General features: G+C 56.1%; 2 protein-coding genes across 2 annotated transcripts in view; both read right to left on the bottom strand.

Moving 5' to 3' along the window:
• Nucleotides 1-1,364, bottom strand: part of LOC135882505 (proton-coupled amino acid transporter 1-like) — a 39,776-nt gene extending 38,412 nt beyond the window's left edge. Inside the window, exon 1 of the mRNA XM_065409435.1 lies at nt 1,320-1,364. The gene's annotated coding sequence lies outside the window, so the exon portion shown is untranslated. The remainder of the gene's footprint in view (nt 1-1,319) is intronic.
• Nucleotides 1,365-6,941: 5,577 nt separating this feature from the next.
• On the bottom strand, nt 6,942-18,005 carry GM2A (ganglioside GM2 activator). Its single transcript, XM_065409814.1, has 4 exons — nt 17,892-18,005; nt 11,577-11,729; nt 8,604-8,786; nt 6,942-7,166 (listed from the first exon to the last, which is right to left on the bottom strand). The coding sequence occupies exons 1-4, from the start codon at nt 18,003-18,005 to the stop codon at nt 7,011-7,013; spliced, it is 606 nt and encodes a 201-aa protein (XP_065265886.1). The 3' UTR covers nt 6,942-7,010.
• Between the last annotated feature and the right edge of the window lie 3,032 nt (nt 18,006-21,037).

Genomic DNA, 21,037 nt, shown 5'->3' with positions numbered 1-21,037 from the left:
GGCTCGCGCCCCCAATCCCCGGGCAATGCCCCCCCAGGCACGCGCCCCCAATCCCCGGGCAATGCCCCCCCAGGCACGCGCCCCCAATCCCCGGGCAATGCCCCCCCAGGCACGCGCCCCCAATCCCCGGGCAATGCCCCCCCAGGCACGCGCCCCCAATCCCCGGGCAATGCCCCCCCAGGCACGCGCCCCCAATCCCCGGGCAATGCTCCCCCAGGCACGCGCTCCCAATCCCCGGGCAATGCTCCCCCAGGCACGCGCCCCCAATCCCCGGGCAATGCCCCCCCAGGCACGCGCCCCCAATCCCCGGGCAATGCTCCCCCAGGCACGCGCCCCCAATCCCCGGGCAATGCTCCCCCAGGCACGCGCCCCCAATCCCCGGGCAATGCTCCCCCAGGCACGCGCCCCCAATCCCCGGGCAATGCTCCCCCAGGCACGCGCCCCCAATCCCCGGGCAATGCTCCCCCAGGCACGCGCCCCCAATCCCCGGGCAATGCTCCCCCAGGCACGCGCCCCCAATCCCCGGGCAATGCTCCCCCAGGCTCGCGCCCCCAATCCCCGGGCAATGCCCCCCTAGGCACGCGCCCCCAATCCCCGGGCAATGCCCCCCTAGGCACGCGCCCCCAATCCCCGGGCAATGCCCCCCTAGGCACGCGCCCCCAATCCCCGGGCAATGCCCCCCTAGGCACGCGCCCCCAATCCCCGGGCAATGCCCCCCTAGGCACGCGCCCCCAATCCCCGGGCAATGCCCCCCTAGGCACGCGCCCCCAATCCCCGGGCAATGCCCCCCTAGGCACGCGCCCCCAATCCCCGGGCAATGCCCCCCTAGGCACGCGCCCCCAATCCCCGGGCAATGCTCCCCTAGGCACGCGCCCCCAATCCCCGGGCAATGCCCCCCTAGGCACGCGCCCCCAATCCCCGGGCAATGCCCCCTAGGCTCGCGCCCCCAATCCCCGGGCAATGCTCCCCCAGGCACGCGCCCCCAATCCCCGGGCAATGCCCCCCTAGGCACGCGCCCCCAATCCCCGGGCAATGCCCCCCAGGCTCGCGCCCCCAATCCCCGGGCAATGCTCCCCCAGGCACGCGCCCCCAATCCCCGGGCAATGCTCCCCCAGGCACGCGCCCCCAATCCCCGGGCAATGCTCCCCCAGGCACGCGCCCCCAATCCCCGGGCAATGCTCCCCCAGGCACGCGCCCCCAATCCCCGGGCAATGCCCCCCAGGCTCGCGCCCCCAATCCCCGGGCAATGCTCCCCCAGGCACGCGCCCCCAATCCCCGCGCAATGCCCCCCAGGCACGCGCCCCCAGCTCAGCGCTCACCGGCAGCTGCCCGGCGATCACCGGCCCCACCCCTCCATCTTGCTTTTCCGCATGCCGGTCACCCGACGCCCAGTCACGTGACGCCCGGCTCAGCTGACTCCCTCTCCCGCGGCTCCCTCGCCTCCCCCGCCCGGCGTCTCCAGCCTGCGCGTGCGCAGTAGGGGGTTGCTGTGCCCCCCTGGCGGCCGGAGCTGGCGCTGCGCAAGCCGAGCTAGCTCCAGCCCCGCGAGGGAACCAGGAGCAGAGCCCCGGCCCGCTCCAGGCTGCTGCACGGTGCTGGGCCAGCTCAGGGCTCCCTCTGCTGGTTCCCCTGCCTGGGGGTGCTTGCAGGGGGGCTCCCTGGCCGGGCTGGTGCTGGGGGGCTGCTCCCCGGCATGGCCTGTAACCCAACCCTCCCTGCAGTCAGTGGGAAAGGCACATGCAGCCTGCTCCCCAGGCCCTGCTGCTGCTGGCCTCCCCATGCCTCCCCACACCTGCAAGGAACAGTCAGGCCTCAGCCTGTCAGCAGACCGGCTGCCTGGGGCCAGGGTTCCTCTCTTTGCAGTTCTGGGTCTTTGCTCGTTGGGGTTTGACAACTTCGAGGCTTCCCCGTTCCAAGCTTTTCCCCACACCCGGGGGTAGGGGGGATGAGAAGCATCCTTTGGCAAGGAAAGCTGAGATCCCACCGGGCGTTGGTGTGACTCCAGGACCTGGCCCCACAGAGTCAAGAGTTGGCAATGCTGCCCTGCCCCCCCGCTGTGGGGGAAGAAGATCCGGGTGCAGCATGGAGCCAGAACTCAGCAGGAGGAGACATGCCCACTGACAACATCAGGGATGTGTTTGCAGGAGCTGCAGGTTTAGCGGTGCTGGGCTTATGAATCCTGCGTCAGCCTCTCACATAAAAGTGATGCTCTGTCACCCCCGCGCTCATGTGGATGTAACAAAAGCCACCACTACACTTGGCGTATTTCACTATCAAGGGCTCAGAGAAAGGAGCGTGCACCACCCAAGGGGCCAGAGGGGCAAGCGTGCACCAGGGACACATAACCAGGCTGGGGCCTGTGTCTGGGCAATACCAATGATGGATTACGGGGAGGAAAGCATGCACGGGGCAGCCTGGCTAATGGTATGTTCTGGGCAATGCCGGTCAGAGCCTGAGTTGCACCAAGCGACACCTGAATCGGAGAGGCTGTGGAGTAATGACCCTGGGGCATGCGTCAGAGCAGGGGCACAGTGGTCTGGGGAAACATCTAGTGAGAGCAGCTGCTGGGAAATGCTGCCCCATACGGGGAAGCTGGGGGAGAATTCCTCCAGGCAGTCTGATAAATGCAGATTGCCTGACGCCCAGGGCCCTTCCGAGCCCAGCCGTGTATTAAGAGGGGGATTTTGCACCTCCTTACTGAGATCCTTTGATACAGCCGTGTGGGTGCCCAGGACGAGGGAACGTTGCAGGTTCAGCATGAGATGCACTGACAGCAGCATGGGATAGGACGGGTGGGCAAACTTTTTGGCCTGAGAGCCACATCTGGGTATGGAAATTGTATGGCGTGCCATGAATGCTCACAAATTGGGGGTTAGGGTGCGGGGGGGGGGCGAGGGCTCCGGCTGGGGGTACGGGTTCTGGGGTGGGGCTGGGGATGAGCGGTTGGGGGTTCAGAAGGGTGCTCCAGGCTGGGACCGAGGGGTTCAGAGGGTGGGAGCGGAATCAGGGATGGGGCAGGAGGTTGGGGCACGGGAGGGGATCAGGGGTGCAGGTTCCAGGCAGCGCTTACTTCAAGCAGCTCCCAGAAGCAGCGACACGTCTCCCCTCCGGCTCCTACACGGAGGCGCAGCTCTGCGCACTGCCTGTGCGGCCAATGGGAGCTGCAGGTGCAGCGCCTGGGGCAGGGGCAGCGTGCGGAGCCCCCTGGCTGCCCCTACGCATAGGAGCCGGAGGGGGGACATGCCGCTGCTTCCGGGAGCCCCGCAGAGTGAGGCAAGGCCCAGACCCTGCTTCCTGACTGGAGCGGAGCAAGTCCCGGACCCCGCTCCCTGGTGGGAGCTCATGGGCCGGATTAAAACATCTGGGGGGCCAGATGCAGCCCCCGGGCCGTAGTTTGCCCACCCCTGGGATAGGAGCTTAGACCAGCCGGGGAATCCACTATCACTCGCTCCAGCCAGTGCTGTCACACCATCATGGGCATCAAAGCAACTCACCAGATTTTCATTTACATTTAAAATAAAGAAAATCACCAGTTCTAATTTTACCGAAGGCCCAAGAACCACTGCCAAGGACTCAGCCCTCGAGTGAAAAAGATTTATTAAGCACTCCTCGTGGCACCAGTACTAATGGCCGCTGCCTCCCAAAAAACCAGCAGGCTTCAGCTAAGCAGCAAGGATGCAGGAGTCGGGGGGACGGTTAGTGCTTCTCCACACAGAACAAACCAGAGCAAAACCCACTGGCTGTTAGGACGTCGCTATAAAGCGTAGCAAGTTTAGGAAGCAGAAAGGTGACCAAAGGCCTTTGTCTCTTAAACCTGTCGTGGACACACAGACTGTGCAAAACATAGTGATTAGCATTGGGTTAATGCACAATCACACCAGCCCATGGGCTGCGGGTATTCAGTAGTTAAGGCTTATAAAGTGCTTTGAAGATCAGCCCTACACAGCCGCTAAGTAGTAGTATTAGGGTGTCATACCCATGTATCGCAGATGTAATACAGAGCAGGGTGAGCAGTGGCTGTCACATTTGCATGCTCAGAGGGTAGTAATGGAAGTCAGAATACATGGTGATGTACCACAAACAGCACAGGACAGGTGTGCACTAATGATGTCATACACACCTGCCTTGCATGAAATACAGGAGAGGGTGTGCAGTGACAGTGTCTTATCCACACAAGTCGACTGTAACAATACAGGGTACAAGGCGGGGATGGCATGGCACACACATGCACCTCGGCTGTAATAGCAGGTGTGCAGTGATGGTGTAAATCTACTCACACCTCAGGTGCGCTAACACAGCGACGGTTGTATATATAAAAACAACGAGGAGTCCGGTGGCACCTTAAACACTAACAGATTTATTTGGGCATAAGCTTTCATGGGTAGAAAAGAAGTGGGTTTTTTACCCACAAAAGCTTATGCCCAAATAAATCTGTTAGTCTTTAAGGTGCCACCGGACTCCTCGTTGTTTTTGTGGATACAAACTAACACGACTACCCCTCTGATGGTTGTACACATACAGCTCCAGTGCAATAATACGGGACGGGGTGTGCAGTGACTGGGTTACGTATTCTACACACATCTTAGGGTCAGCTGCACTGAACTGGGTCTGCGGGTGCAATGTCAGCCCTGCATGTGAATTGGGAGGCAGGGATTTACAGGAAAAACACCACCCAAGCAATTTGATCCCATACCCATTGAAATCAACAGCAAAGTTCCCATTGACTTAACAGTGCAGAATCGCACCCAAAGTGAACAAATCAACAGCCCAGAGTACACCGGATTAGGGTCCCGACTCCCTATTTCCAGGGGCACATCCTGAGCTACAACAATTTACGCCAAACAGAGACTCTGCTCCCTAAAGCCTGTCAAGACCGATGAACCAAGAGTCTGATCAGCACATTTTCGGGTGCCCCATTCCTTTGCTGTAGCTGCTAAATATGCCGGCTGCAAACCTACGAGGTTCTAAACTCATTTGTTCCTCTGCCCAGGACATGGCGGTGTGACCGCCTGCCTCACCATGGGTTAGCACCTTTAAGAAATGGTCACTCCAACACTGGGGTCGAGAAGTTCAGAGTCGGGCGATTTTCAGTTTCATAATTACACTGCTTGGAATCCTCATCAGCCAATCAAATTGTTCCTTTGGTTCAAGCCATCACAACCACATCCTTTTTAGAGTCACAGAAGCCCAGAGCAGAATGAGTCATTTGGTCCCCTGGTAGTGAGAATATTAGTACATTGCTTTCTTGGTTTGTTCCTCTTTTCTTTTTTTCATGCAGACATGGGAGAGAGATAATGTTCATACTGTTGAAGATCTGTCTCTTTGGCTGGCGATGCCCACCCTCCCGGCTCTCCTTACATTACCATAAGCAATGACTTCTTCGGAATAGATCTGGTCCAGCGTGGTCCCGTTTAGGAAGGTTATTTGTTGTCAGAGAATTCAGTGCTAGCTGTACAGCTCTTCGTGTTGACAGGTTTCCTGCTGCTGCTGCCCAGGTTGACTCAGAAACATAAAAAGTGCCACCCCAAGATAGACCAATGGTCCATCTAGCTCAGTATCCTGTCTCCAGAAGTGGCCAGTAAGAATGAACATGTCATTTCTCCAGTCAAGTGTCGGGGTGCACATTCCTGGAGGGGGCTTGCACCCTCAAAGTATACAAGACGGCACTCCTGACCGGCAACCGACCCCCACATTGCAGAGAGGGGCAGCCAGCTCTAAGCGTCTTTTCCTTTTTCCAACTGATTGTTTAAAAGAATTATTTCTTTCTGTTTTCTTCCTTCAATTTTGTTTTCTAAAATTCCCTGTGTGATATTTAAAAAAAAAACCCAGACAAACAAAAACAGCCCCATACCCTAGCCCACAGATGGCAAAACCCCCTGGGGCGGTAGAGGTTAACTAGGCTACTCAATGGGTGGAATATTGTGAAACCCCATTTTGTTTTACACCAGTCAACTGGAGGGCTACCGGGCCCTCCCATTGTTACTGACTGGAGAGGGGGAGAAGGGAACATTAAGCAACATGAAAAATGCAATTTCATTACATATGTGGGAAAATAATCAAACTAGACCCCCCCCCCCCTCCTTAAGGCTGGTTTGTAGCACAGCAATACGACTCTCTCAAGGCGAGAGTGCGCATAGGGGACATTCTGGCCTGGAACGGAGCTCCGGAAAGTTGGAGCCACCACTAGGATATGACGGAAAGAGTCAGCATTAGACCCGAGCCAGCAGTTTAACCTGATATTTCCTAGGATCAGAGAAGTCAGGGGCAGAAGAGACCCATACGGCCATCCAGCACATAGCGCTGCAGTGTGGGGCGTTCCCCAGCAAAGCGCAGCTGGGACTCAAACAGAAACTGCGATGGGAAGTTCTGTTTCGTGCTGTGGGCCTCCCTGTGGGCCTGATCCCTCCAGGGGGTGGGTGGGTGGGTGGGTGTGTTTTCTATTGACTTCAGGGAATCTGCCCAAAGCTGGCATGGTGAATGGTGCGCAGCCGACCAGGACCGGGAGACGGACGCTGCTCTACAGAACAGCATGAACAGGGGCGGAGGGAAGGGCTCTAAGCCCCGCTGGGAAAGGCAAAAAGTGGGGCTGCAGTTGTAGGCACTGCGACGAAGACTCTCTCAAGTCTCCTTGCTAGGAGCCGGAGCCCTTGGAAAGGCTCCGATTGACTTCAAGAGGCTTTGAATCAGGATCAGGAGGGACCCAACCAGAGAGGGCCCTGCTGGCATTTGCCAGCCTTGCCCACCTCTAAGTCCACCCTGCACAGAAGACAAAGGCCTCTCCCCGCCATCCCCCCCTCCATTGGCCATTTTTTTCTGAGAGGGAGAAGGGCGAATCGAGGCAGGAAAGGGCAAGCAGCAGCTGTGTGAGGGCAGGCGGCAGCAAGAGGCAGCGGAAGGAGGAAGAGAGCTGCCGACCGGCTCCGGTGTGGGTCTCTGCCAGCGGGAAGAGAAAGGAAACGCGGCAGTCTGCAGCGGGGGGTGGGCTTGTGGTCGGGCAGGGCTGGCCAGCCTCACTCGGAGTGGAGGGACAAGGCCACCTTGACACAGGCGAGCTGCTTGGCATCGTTGCTCAGGACAACCTGGATGCGGTAGTCGCCATTAGTCAGCCAGGAGGGCAACTGTATGACGGGCAAGTAGAACTCACTGGATGGCAGGGAGTAGGAGCCCTGAGGAGAGAAACAGATGCCAAGATGTTAGCACACAGCAGCTCCCACCTCACCCCACCACCGGCCTCTCCTGCCCCAAGGTACAAGCCCACTGAGGGGTGACCCCACCAAGCTTTCGGATTCTACCCCCATCTGCTCCCTGCCCTGCACCTCTTGTGGAATCTCAGTCATTATCAAGATGAACAAATCAAGCATGTTCGAATATCCATAACTACTGATCACTAATTACTTCCCCACCCTGCAGCCCACTGCCCAGTGATTTCCAGATCAGCCTCTCTGCTTGGTTCAGAGATCTCAGCACCTGTGGGTTTCTGCCTGTATTCCCCTATGTTTCTGGGCCCCATTTCCACTGTCCGGGCTAGCTCAGTACGACCGGCTCTGGCAGTGTCTGGAAGGCGACTTTCTCCACTCCAGCCAGCTTCACCACTGCAGGCAAGTTACTCCCTGCCCCTGATCTGGGAGACTTTCCCAGGCCAGAGCGAGTCCAGCTGCCTTTGGGGCAGTGTTTCCCAGCAATGTTACAAACAGCCCGCAGGTGGCAGCAGCGATCAAAGCGAGCGGACACCCCATCAAATCCGTCTGGAACCATCTTTCTTCGGCCAGTCGAAGCGCAAGAAGATCCAGTGATCACACAGCGACTGAGCCCCTCCTCAGGGATTCCCTCGCTCCCAGCCTAGCCCACAACTCCGGGGGCCTTCCTGCGCTGCCGACCCACAACGGCTGCAGAATGCCCCCAGGGATGGGGAGGCAAAGCCCAGACCTCCCTGGCGTGGGCCTGCTGGACCCAGACTCTGCCTGATTCCCCATTGCCTTGCACCGTGTGTGCAAAGCGGGTGCTTTGGATTGGGTCAGAACAGGTCCATCTAGTTCAGGACCCTGTCTCCACCAACGGCCAGTTCCTCTGACCTGACCCCCGGGCTGTAAGGCAATGGAGAATCCAGCCAACAGACATGCTGCCCTCTAACTCCCCCTTCTCTCAGCTGCCGATTTCTATTCTCTCTCCTCCAAGTACTTTGGGTGGAGGGATAGCTCAGTGGTTTGAGCATTGGCCTGCTAAACCCAGGGTTGTGAGTTCAGTCCTTGAGAGGGCCACTTAGGGATCTGGGGCAAAATCAGTACTTGGTCCTGCTAGTGAAGGCAGGGGGCTGGACTCGATGACCTTTCAAGGTCCCTTCCAGTTCTAGGAGATAGGATATCTCCATTAATTTATTTTTATTTACTCACAAAGCCCCTTCCCCAGCACACAGATAGCTGACGGAGAGGGCATGGGGAGAGGAGGGCTGCCATGCTGAGCAGGGGTCCTGGACTTAGGGGTTGTGACCACACTGCCCTTTCCATGTCACTATGTGACAGGAGGCTCCCTGCTGGCTCGTGGCTAGACGGGAAGCAGGGAGTCCTGACAAGGAACATGCGGAAAATGGCTGGCTTAGCACTTACCTGTTTGAAGGGGCAGTGACAGGGGATGCCGTAGCTGAGCAGAGGCTCAGGGCATGGTGATCCGGGGGGGATGACGTTGTCCAGCATTCCGCAAAGGCCATCATACGTGCAGCTCCCAATCTGGTCCACACAGGGGATCTTTATCCATATGTCAACTATCTTCTTTTCCACGGTAAACACCGCCTGGGACAAAGGGTTGCACACATCACGTACCAGAGAATCCCAGCTGGTATGGTCTCCCCTCCACCCTTCTCCTGCTCCAGGAAGCCTTCCTCTGTAACCTTGCCATACACCAGCTTTCCTGACCAACTGGCCCATGGCCCGTCTTGGTTTCTCTTGGTGGTTTTAGATTGTAAGCTCTTCCAGGCTGGAAAAGCACCTTCCTAAACTGAAGGCACTGGTACTACTCCAGATGGACAGATCAGAAACCAGCCCTATGTCTGCAAAGTGCTGAGTTCTTAGGGCACAATGCAAGATATTTTTAGGAACAAAAACACCTGGGGAAACCTTCACCGGGCCATAGGTTTCCTATTCAGAACAGCTCAATGGAGACCCATCCTCTTTAATTCTGTTCCCGAAAAAACACATGACTCTACCCAGATTTGAAACCCTCACTATCTCTCTGTGGCGCCCCTAACACAGCGGGACCTCGATCTAGGCAACTTCCAAGCATTACCACAACACAAACATGAAATAACAGCGATGGGAAGAGCAGTAAAGGCTGCAAAGTCTTGCCCTTGGAGGTGCCGGCACACAGCTCCCGCCGAACTCCAGGGCAGAATTTGACCCGCTCTGATTCTTTGGCATGAGCAGCAGCGTGATAAACCACCACAAGGAGCAGCAGAAAGTCGATCCAGAGCCACATTCCACTAAATAAAAGAAGCGGAACAGAAATGTACTGGCCTGGGCAGCAATTCCTGTTTCGCCTTGCTGGGTGTTTGGCACTGTTGCAGCTGCCCGGCTGAGGGACAGGAAGCACTTGAGAGGCAGGGGTGAAAGGCGGGCTAGTTCTTCTATAACTTCTGCAATCACAGCTGTGTCCTTGAGTCAGCCCCGGTTTCTTCCTGCCCTGAATCCCAGCAGCCATCTCTCTGCCTGCTGCAGCCAGGACAGGTCACGCCCTGCGTCCTCGGTTAGGCCAGAGGTAGTTGGGCGTGCCAGGCTAGCAAAGGGGAATTCCACTGGCTCAGCCCAGCGCTGGCAGTGACCTTGCCCAGATGTAAAGAGCAGGGGAGAATCAGGCCTGCTATCACTCGCTACGCACACTCTTGGGAAATAACATCATCACCCCGTCAGCACTGGCTCTGCAGGTGGGGCTGCGGGCTGGTTAACACCCTGCATCAGAGTCCTGCCCCTGCAGATCAGGGCCCAGGGCAGAGCGGGTGTAACTGCCCCCATCTGGCCAAGCCCTCGCCCGCCACACTGACACGAAGAAGGGCAGGCCGGGGCTCGCAGCGTCACTGATGGGAAGGGAGCCCTGTAGCAAGGCCTGCCTCCCCCTGCCGCCCACACCATCACATGATCCAGCTCGCACGGCGCGGGAACTTGGTGAACCAGAGCCACCAGCAGCCCTTCCGCGTTCAGCGAGGCTCAGGAACAGCTGAGCCGGCTGCTGCAGCCTTCGCCATAGCCCTCCCGCCCCCTCCAAAGGGCACACGCCCTGCAATGCCCACCCCTCAGCCGTGTTTGCAGCCTGGGCGGTGCGGGTCACTAATCTCTAAAGGCCAGACCCTCTGCCGGGGGTCCCAGGAAGGCGTGTGGGCTCAGGAGGGCCCCAGCCCCCCAGCGGCAGCAGGTGCTGTGCACATGTGGAGGAGCTTTAAGGAAGAGATTCTGTTAGTTATCGGCGTCTCCGCAATCAGGAGCCTAGTCTGGCATTTGGGGGTGGGTCATGGGTCTGCTCCCCCTGGCTGGTGTTCTGGGGAGGGGGGTCACCTGGTAGAGAGGCATCTCCCACCTGCCCCTCTGCATCTCCTGGCATCCTATCCCTCCCCCCCTTCCTCTTCTCTCGTTTCAATTTCCGATGAAGGTTTCCCCTTGTCTCTTCTCCTCCTCCTGACCTTAATCTGACTCCCCAACTCAGAGTCTCCGATTTCTCTGCCCACCAGCATCCCCCTTCTCATTGCTTCTGTGTTCCCTCCTTCCTCTCACTCCCTCCCCCTGTGTTTCCTCATTCTCTGAACACCCCTTTGTGGCCTTTAGCTCGGTGAAATCATTCCCCACCTGAGCGAGGAAAGATCAAGGAAACGGCCCCCGTTGGAGCTCACCGCATCTAAAACCCTCGGCCTTATTCTCAACGGCGCTGAGCGCTCAGCAGCTCCCGCTGGCTTCGCTGGGATCTGCAGGTGCCCAGGATTTGCCAATCTGGCCGTGGAAGTTTCGGTGCCCGCCTTCCTCAGACTTGGCTGCGTTCCCTCAGAGCCTCATTCATCACCCCAGCCTAACACAGACGCAGCCAGGTTGCTCCAGGGAGCGGGAGGTGGGAGCAGCTTGGAGCTTACCCAGTTCCACTTCGCAGGCCGCGGGGCAAGGAGAGGGGGTGGGAAGTCACAAGGGAGTGACTACACACCAATCAATGGGCTGCTTTAACTTTCCTGAAGGGAGGGGAATAGCTATTGTGGTACGAGCACCTTTCTGCCCATTTAACTGCATCCGTCCTAGGGGTTGTACTGACCCGTTTCAGTGAAAAGTTGCCGCCCAACAGCCAGACCGTGCACAGACCAAGCCAGAATAAGAAACTCTGGGCCCTGGAAACCGACTGCAGCAGTGGAAGGTCTGGGGCTGGAAACACACCCCAGGTCTAGCAATCCCCGTTTATTCACACCTGTTGGGCATTTCAGAGAATCGAAAGGCCGCCGGGGCCAGGTGCTGTGATGGCTTTGGGCACGTTCTTTCCCAGCACTCCACAGCACGTTAATGGGCAGATCCTGTGTCTGAAGAGGCCTCTCTGGCGGGCTTGCCTGTTTCACATACCTTCAGAGGGGAGCCGATGTCAGCTTCACTGGAAACCGCCACGCTGACTTCCAGGTTCCCGGGGATGTGGATCGGGTCCGGGGCTACGGACAGACTCTTAATCACAAAGGGATCGGTCCCATTGCCACAGTTCTGCCACGAGAAGCCACCAACCTACAGGATTGAGCGAAGGAAAGGGTTAAATGGTCTCTGTCAAATGCTGAAGAAATGGTAACACTGTTCTAACATTTCAGGAGGAGATTTTCCAAAGCTCCCAAGGGATTTAGGAGCACAAATGCCATTGCCTCTGGGATCCTAAATCCATCGGGCATTTTAGAAACTCTCCTCAGGCAATAATTATAAAGCCTTTTAATACATTTGAGCCCAACACTTGCTCCTCTATCTGGCATTTCCAAATTTCCTATTGAACAATGCTTATAAAAACATGCATCTCCCAGATTTAACGTGTGCATAGAAACAGCACATTCGTTGCTGACGACACCAACAAACACTAGACTCTGAAACTCAGAGGGCTTGTTTTATTAACAGGTTCTGAACTGAGTATATATGGCCTAGTCTACACACACACTAGCACCAGTGTAATTGAAGGTGTGGTTTTATACTGATTTAGTTAGATCAGTGCAGCTTTGTGTGTGGACAGTCTTAAACTGATTTAAATCTGGTTTAATACCAGGTTAGCTGGTGTCGGTAAATTAACAGGTGCAAGCTAAACCACCAGAAGAGTATCTACAGTGGTTTGCCGTACAGGCTTATCTACACCCAGAAGTTGTACGAGTTTCACTTAAATCAGTTTTGTTACACCAATGCACCAACTTTTGTGCACAAACTCTTATATTAGTTTAAAACTGTTTCGGTCAGTTCAGCTTGTACCTGTAAATTTACCAACACAAATTACACCAATATAAACCAGATTTAAGCTGGTATAAGAGCATCCATGCACAAAGCTGCACTGGTTTAACTGAACTGGTATAAAGTCACACCTCCAATTCAAACCAACACAACTTCGTGTGCACGACTGGAGCTAAATCAAATTAAAACCAATTTCATTCAAACCAGTGCAACTTCTGTGTGTAGACAAATCATTCGAAACCAAAGTCTATTTATCCACAGGACAGGTACAGCAGAAGCAACAATAGTTTCATTGGACATCCCCTCACATGGACTCATCAGCATACCTTGCTCCCGTATTGGGACAGACTGGTTCTGCGGGGGCAACCCCTCTGATTTACAGTCGGTTCCATCCCACTGATGTCAGTGGGATTGCCAACATGTCACCAAGAGGAGAACTTGTCCTAGTAGCCCACCTCTGTCTAGTCCTAGAAAATTTCAGCATGTAGCGTTCTGCTGGTGTGGGTGTATCTCTATAGATTCACACCTCCAATATAAGAACATAAGAATGGCCACAGTGGGTCAAACCAATGGTCCATCTAGGCCAGTATCCTGTCTTCTGACCGTGGATGGTGCCAGATGCGTCAGAGGGAATGAACAGAATGGGGCAATTATTAAGTGGTCCATCTCCTGTCATCCAGGCCCAGCTTCTGGCAGTTAGAGGTTTCGGGCCACCCAGATCATGGGCTGCTTAGGATTTCCGTGGAACATCTTGTGCTGCCTACTCAGAGTGCCTCAGTCTGAGTCATGGATAACTCTGCTCCTTCTAAATAACATTTCTCCAGCCACATCAAAGGCACATGTCCCCGGGAAGGGACAAAAGTCCAGGTCAAGTTTGAAGCTTTATCACTAAAGCCATTGACTTAGTTGGAGTGCAAACATGAGTCTGAACAAGCAAGAGACAAGGTTTTGTCCTCTTGGATAACTAAAATAAGCCCAGCTCCCTGGGAGGGGACACTAGTGAACTGACCAATGTGAGCTCAGAAGAAGCACGGAGTAATTGTTCTGACAGGTGGGGGCTATAGGGGAAAGGAGGGAAATGCTGCTTCCACCAGAGTTATAGCCCAGGTAATGGGTAATTGGAGGCACCTTTTCACTGCCACAGCGGTATAAAGTGGCCTCAGTATAAAAGTGAATCAGGCCCTCAGTATCGATTCAATGTTTGCTTTTGACTAGATGCTCTTGTATAATGGTCTGGCACACACTGAAACCCCGGCCTGGCAGCACGGAGTGGCTCTACCCCTGGCATAGCCAGCCTGAGGGGTCACATCAATGAGGTGTAATGCCAGCGAAGCAGCTCTTCCACACGATCGCTCCACCCTGCAAGCCAGCCCCAGACACCCCTGCTCCTTTCTGGGCTCCTTGGGGGTCACTGGCAACCGGCGTCATTTAGAACAGGCCTAAAGCTGCCGAATTTCAGGCTGAGACAAATCCAAAGCACAGCGCCATATCAGGAGAGCATAAAGGGGGGTTACAGACATCTCTGCACCTCTCTTCCCAAGCTGCACCCCTCAGCTGCAGTGAGGCTCCGGGCCAGGCGTCCATGTCCGTTCTGCAGCCTCTGTGCAAAGAGTTACATGCTTCTCTGCCTAACCGCGAGTTTTTGGACAGAGCCTCTGGCTCTGGGGAGATCTCTCACCCCCACAGACTCTCTCCAGCCTCTCACGACTTTGGCTGGTGAGGTGGTTGCTGCAAAAGCAGAACTGACATTTAAAAGAACAAAATGAGAACTGAAAGTTGGGCACGGCCCAGATAAGGCAGCTCCTGTGCCTGGTCTCTGTGCTGGCTCTTCTGAGGTCACAGGGCTGTTATTGCACAGATTCAATAACAATGCAATCTAGTTCATGTCTGAGTTATGGTCCAAATGGCAAGGACTCCAGGAGGCGGGTAAGGAACGGGACAGCCATTAGGAACAGCTCAGGCCGCAGTTATCCATAGTATGCGGGGATGGCTGAGGGACCTTGGTCCAGCTCCTGGTGGACAAGCATCCATGTCACCAAACCACCACTACGGAGACCCTCTCTGGCCATGGACACAGGCAGTGCCAGCGCACAGAAGGGCAAAGCCTGTGGGGTCTGATTCTCCACCTGATGCCATCATTTGTACCCACAGAACAGGAGCTCGGCACACTGCCCCATCAGGACGGCAGCAATTCACACCTGCTTGGCACAGGTGTAAACAACTCCACAAGGTGCAGAGCCGCAGGGATTCGAGATCATTGTTAGCAGCACCGGGTTACAGGCTGGCAAGCAGCCCTGCTCCCACACAAGCAAGCAGGGTGCTACCCCCGTAGGAATCCAGGCCAGCGCTCACCACTCCTCTCCTGGGGACAGAAGTGGGCGTATAGCCCCATGCTGCCAAGGGTGACAGGTGGGTATGCAGTCCTGCCCCTCACGCTAAGAGTCCCTGCTCCCCTTCAGCCTTCAGAAATCATAACGATACAGAGCCGGCTCTTAGAAAGGGCTTTTCATTAAAGCCACACTTGACGTTTCCTTCCAAATGGTTTGTTAATTTATACCCCAAAAAAGGGTTTAAAAAAATATGTAAAAGGTCAAAATCGAAACGGGTCAAAATGATCAAAACACAATGTCTTGACCAGGGCTTTGGAGCTGTGCTCCGGCTCCGCTCCAGCTCCAGGCAAAAACCTGCAGCTCCACTGCTCCGGAGCTGCTCCGGGCTCCAGCTCCGGGCTCCACTCCAAAGCCCTGGTCTCGACTGACCCGATGGAAATTCTTCTCCCACTCTCGGTTTGTGAAACTGTTGGAGATTTCGGCTCCTGGTCCCGATGCAGGAGGGGACCATTTTGGGAGACCTGGAAAATTCCGGCCAGGCAGGAAAACCATTTCCCACCCAGCTCTCCCACTCCGGCTGCTGCCCAGGGCTAGGACCTCACTCCCCACACCGGCTAGATACTCTTGGATAATGGTCTGGCACACACTGAAACCCCGTCCTGTACTCACACACGGCTCAGAACCCTACGGTGCATGCTCCAAATGGTAACAGCTTTTACTCTTGCCGTATTTGGCTTAGCATAGCACCGTTTCGGAAACCCCATGGGGAGATGAAGGTCTCCTTCTTTGCAGCGGAGACGCCTGGTGCCCCTAGTCCTCTGGCATAAGCCAAGAGCAAAATGCCCATTGCACTAGCCTGGCTTCATCTTACTAATGCCCAGCACTAGCCAACTCCCTTTCCAGGTTCCACATCCTTTCCCATCTATCTACTACAGCTTGCACGTGGCCTCTGGCTGCTTGCTGCAAGGGGATCTGTGGGACAGAAGGCAAAGCAAGAGCCAGGCTCAGGGATGCATGATGGACACCGAGCCTTTCACCTCCAAGTCCAAGGTTCAAAGGCTGGGGATCAGGATGGCTTGGGAGACAGGAGCGGGAAAGGGAGCCATGTGCTGCTACGCTTGTTTGAATCTGGCCGACCTGAAAGTTGTCAACCCAGATTGTGCCCTGCACCCAGGTCACTTCACGCCACGCTGGCAGCACGGAGTGGCTCTACCCCTGGCAGAGCCACCTGGGGGGGGTCACATCAATGAGGTGTAATGCCAGCGAAGCAGCTCTTCCACACGATCGCTCCGCCCTGCAAGCCAGCCCCAGACACCCCTGCTCCTTTCTGGGCTCCTTGGGGGTCACTGGCAACCGGCGTCATTTAGAACAGGCCTAAAGCTGCCGAATTTCAGGCTGAGACAAATCCAAAGCACAGCGCCATATCAGGAGAGCATAAAGGGGGGTTACAGACATCTCTGCACCTCTCTTCCCAAGCTGCACCCCTCAGCTGCAGTGAGGCTCCGGGCCAGGCGTCCATGTCCGTTCTGCAGCCTCTGTGCAAAGAGTTACATGCTTCTCTGCCTAACCGCGAGTTTTTGGACAGAGCCTCTGGCTCTGGGGAGATCTCTCACCCCCACAGACTCTCTCCAGCCTCTCACGACTTTGGCTGGTGAGGTGGTTGCTGCAAAAGCAGAACTGACATTTAAAAGAACAAAATGAGAACTGAAAGTTGAGCACGGCCCAGATAAGGCAGCTCCTGTGCCTGGTCTCTGTGCTGGCTCTTCTGAGGTCACAGGGCTGTTATTGCACAGATTCAATAACAATGCAATCTAGTTCATGTCTGAATTATGGTCCAAATGGCAAGGACTCCAGGAGGCGGGTAAGGAACGGGACAGTCATTAGGAACAGCTCAGGCCACAGTTATCCATAGTATGCGGGGATGGCTGAGGGACCTTGGTCCAGCTCCTGGTGGACAAGCATCCATGTCACCAAACCACCACTACGGAGACCCTCTCTGGCCATGGACACAGGCAGTGCCAGCGCACAGAAGGGCAAAGCCTGTGGGGTCTGATTCTCCACCTGATGCCATCATTTGTACCCACAGAACAGGAGCTCGGCACACTGCTCCATCAGGATGGCAGCAATTCACACCTGCTTGGCACAGGTGTAAACAACTCCACAAGGTGCAGGGCCGCAGGGATTCGAGATCATTGTGAGCAGCACCGGGTTACAGGCTGGCAAGCAGCCCTGCTCCCACACAAGCAAGCAGGGTGCTACCCCCGTAGGAATCCAGGCCAGCGCTCACCACTCCTCTCCTGGGGACAGAAGTGGGCGTACAGCCCCATGCTGCCACGGGTGACAGGTGGGTATGCAGTCCTGCCCCTCACGCTAAGAGTCCCTGCTCCCCTTCAGCCTTCAGAAATCATAACGATACAGAGCCGGCTCTTAGAAAGGGCTTTTCATTAAGGACACACTTGAGTTTTCCTTCCAAATGGTTTGTTAATTTATACCCCAAAAAAGTTAAAAAAAAAAAAAAAAGAGGTCAAAATCGAAACGCGTTGAAACGATCGAAACACGACGTCTCGACTGACCCGACAGGAATTCTTCTCCCACTGTCGGTGTGCGAAACCGTTGGCGATTTTGGATCCTGGTCCCAATGCAGGAGGTAGGTTGACCAGATGTCCCAATTTTATAGGGACAGTCCTGGTTTTGGGGTCTTTTTCTCACATAGGCACCTATTACCCACCCCCACCACCCCCCAGCTCCTGTCCCGATTTTTGACACTTGCTATCTGGTCAGCCTAGCAGGACGGGACCAATTTGGGAGACCTGGAAAATTCCGGCCAGGCAGGAAAACCATTTCCCACCCAGCTCTCCCGCTCGGGCTGCTGCCCAGGGCTAGGACCTCGTTCCCCGCACCGGCTCACCGTCCACACAGGCCAGCCCGCCCCAGGCAGTCAGGACACTAGTCTTAAAGGTGCCACAGGACTCGCTGTTGCTTTTGACAGATCCAGACTAACACCGCTACCCCTCTGATACTTAGCTGGCTCCGACACTTGGCACGTGTGGGCTAGTGCCCATGGGCCCTTAGGAACCTGCGTCTGCCCCACTCCACAGCCCCTGCCCCGTCCCCGGGGGGGGTGAAGACCCCTTACCTTGCTCAGCCGCCTGGACTGAGGCCTCTCCACCAGGAAGGGCTGCCCCCACCGGCCGCCCAGCACAGCTGGGCACAGCTGCAGGGCACAGAGGGCCAGGGCCAGCGCCTGCATCGCTGCCTCTGCTGCGGGGCCGCGTGAGCCGCTGCCGGGGCTGGAGCCGGGACGGGAGGCGGAGCGCGGTCGGGGAGGCTCCGCTCAGGACGCCGGGGCAGCCGGGCTGATGCCGGGTCTCTGTGCCGGAGCGAGCCGGGCAGGGTAAGGCGGCGGTGGCGGTGGCGGACTGCGGCTGGCTCGGCAGTTCCGCCTCTGGGCTCGCTCGCCCCCTCTCCCCAGCCTCTGCTCCCTCCTCCTTGCTGCTCGGCCGCTTCTCTCTTCCTCTTTCGCGTGGGTCTGGTTAACCCCCCGGCTGGAGGTGCAGGGAGCTGGGACGGGGATGCAGGGAAAGGGGCCCTGCCCTCTGCCGGCAAGGAAGGGCCGAGCTGAAGCAGCTGCCTTGCTCTGCCCTGCCTCCCTTGCCATCAGCTCCCTCGTAGCCCCACTGCTTATTTCCAGCAGCTCCAGCCACGGCCAGGCGCTGTGCAGACACAGGCCAAGACAGGCCCTGCCCCAAAGAGTTCGCAATCTCAGTAGGAGACAAGACCCCACAGGTGGGGACCGACCGACACACCAGGGTAGCACAGGGAAACGGTGCCACAATGCTGGCAGTGATCTCAATTCCCCAAGCGCCCCTGCCAATGGCACTGCTGACATGCAGCCACCCGATGACACAGGACTATCCGAATAGTCCTACTGAGTGAGACCGATGGCCCGTCTAACCCAGTATCCTGTCTCTAACAGGGACCAGTACCAGATGCTCCAGAGGAACATGCATCATGGACACTTAAGGAGTAGCCTGCCCATACGATGTTTTTTTCCTAGCTCCTGTCAATTAATGGTTGCTTTATCCTATATAATGTCACTATGGATGTTATTAGTCATATAAATGTCTAGTCCTGTTTTAAATCCTGCTAAACTCTTGGTGTCAATGATATAGCGTGGCAGTGAGTTCCACAGGTTACCAGCGTGTTGTGTAAAGAAGTAATCAGTTTATCTACCTGAGGAGTGTTGGTACCTCCAAACCTGAGGCTTAGAACCCTTAGCCAACCCCTCCAGATCAGTCCAAAAGTGCCACAGAACTTTTCCCAGCTGTGTGGGTTTGTTCCAGGCAAACAGAGGCAACGTGTCTGGGCAGTAATATACCAGTTAGGGAAGATGTGGAGGAAAGGGAGGGGCAGGTGGTGAGGATCCAAGTTTCCTAGAATCTGTGTGAACAGAAGGAAGGGGACAGTCCAGTTCTATGCTGAAGAGTTTGGAACTTTTATTTTTTTTAACTTCTCAGTGCTTGAGGTACATACAGCAAAATGCATGTCCAGAATTCCAGCAGGCCCATCACCATTGTGGTGCCAAGGCAGGCACTCCAAGGCTATCTCATTCTGAGTGGGGGTCCAGCAGCGCCCAGCAGCAAGGAGGATAAAATTGGCAGCATAAGGCACTTGGTGAATATCAGGCAATTGGCACAGGCTCCGACTAGCTGCACCTCCATGGCCTTATGTCAAGGCTACGTCCTCACTACGGGGGGGGGGGGTCGATTTAAGATACGCAAATTCAGCTATGCGAATAGCGTAGCTGAATTCGACGTATCCGAGCCGACTTACCCCGCTGTGAGGACGGCGGCAAATCGACCTCTGCAGCTCCCCCGTCGATGGCGCTTACTCCTACCTGCGCTGGTGGAGTACAAGCGTCGATTTGGGGATCGATTGTCGTGTCCCGACAAGACGCGATAATTCGATCCCCGAGAGATCGATTTCTACCCGCCGATTCAGGCGGGTAGTGTAGACGTAGCCGAGAGGTGGGCCGGAATCTGAACACCCACAAAGTTATTTAACCCAAACACCATTGCCTTTGTCTTTATATCGGGCCAAACCAAAACCCTGGGATCCAAACAGCCTCCAACTTTGGGGGGTTTCATGATCCAGACCCACGTTTTGTGGCTCGGGCCCTTCGCCTTACCATAAAAGCGAGAAGAAAGTGCTCTGTGGGACGGAACATCTTTCCTTGCAACAAACCGGTGGGGTAGCTGCGATGCAACTGCCTAGGGAATGGGTGGAAGGGATCAGAGAGTCTTATTGAGCATAGATTGTGACACACACAGGGCACCTATTAAAGGCTTAGTCACGTCTGGGAAGTGGTTGCGATGTCTTCCCTGAGGGTATGTTTAGCCGATGCGTTTGGTGCAGTGCTGATAACGTAACATCCTTACTGGCGTTGGGATGGGTGGGTGGAGGGCTCTGCAGAACCAGCCGAGCTGCGTCTCTCTCAGATGTAGGGAACACCCTCGTTCTGGCGCCTGCTCACGCAGTCGAATCAGTCTCTCCGTGCTAAGGCGGTTGTTACCCTCTCTCCATGGCCTCTGCCCGGTTCCTCTGGAGACAATGCACCGACTTTGTCACCCTGCAGTGCGGACTGGCCTCCAGCTAGACGAAATGTGTAGAGACAGCGCTGAGGCCTGGGCATTCCACGCGGTGTGCATGATTGGCACTATAGCTACAGCAGCATCATGTCTCCAGCCGCGGAACCAGGTTTGGCGAATGGGGGGGGGGGAAATGGGTCATTGGTAGTGGGCTGGAGAGTGAGCCCACCCCGCACTCACCCGTCCCATGGGACTTGGCCCAGCTCCCCACTCTGGGCTTTGCGACCTGGCCCCTGGGGTCACAGCGCCGTTCAGGTTTGGCTCGGCCACCCCCTGTCGTGACAGAGAGGCAGCCAGGCCGAATAGTGGCGCTGCGACACGGCGCACGGGGAGACAGTGCCACGCGGCCCTGGGCACCATGTCACAAGGCCTGGAGCAGGGAGCTGGGCCCAGCCCCGCGGGACCTGAGCCGCTGCTGATGAGTGCGTGCAGGGTGGGCTCACTCTGCAGCCCCTGGTACACCTTCTTTCTCAATTGCATAATGTGCTTGAAAAGGTACCACACAGACACCTAAAGGTCACCCCCATTAGCTCCACCACTGCATGTCACAGCCAACACAGCGAGCCCAGCATAGCCTGTACAGAATGAGGCCTAGCAGGACAGTTGTGTTGGCTCACCTTATGTAATGCCACCG

The sequence above is a fragment of the Emys orbicularis genome, chromosome 8 (genome assembly GCF_028017835.1).
Source record: "Emys orbicularis isolate rEmyOrb1 chromosome 8, rEmyOrb1.hap1, whole genome shotgun sequence".
Lineage (NCBI taxonomy): Eukaryota > Metazoa > Chordata > Testudines > Emydidae > Emys > Emys orbicularis.
Note: the sequence above shows the minus strand (reverse complement) of the source record. Positions and strands in the feature narration are given on the sequence as shown.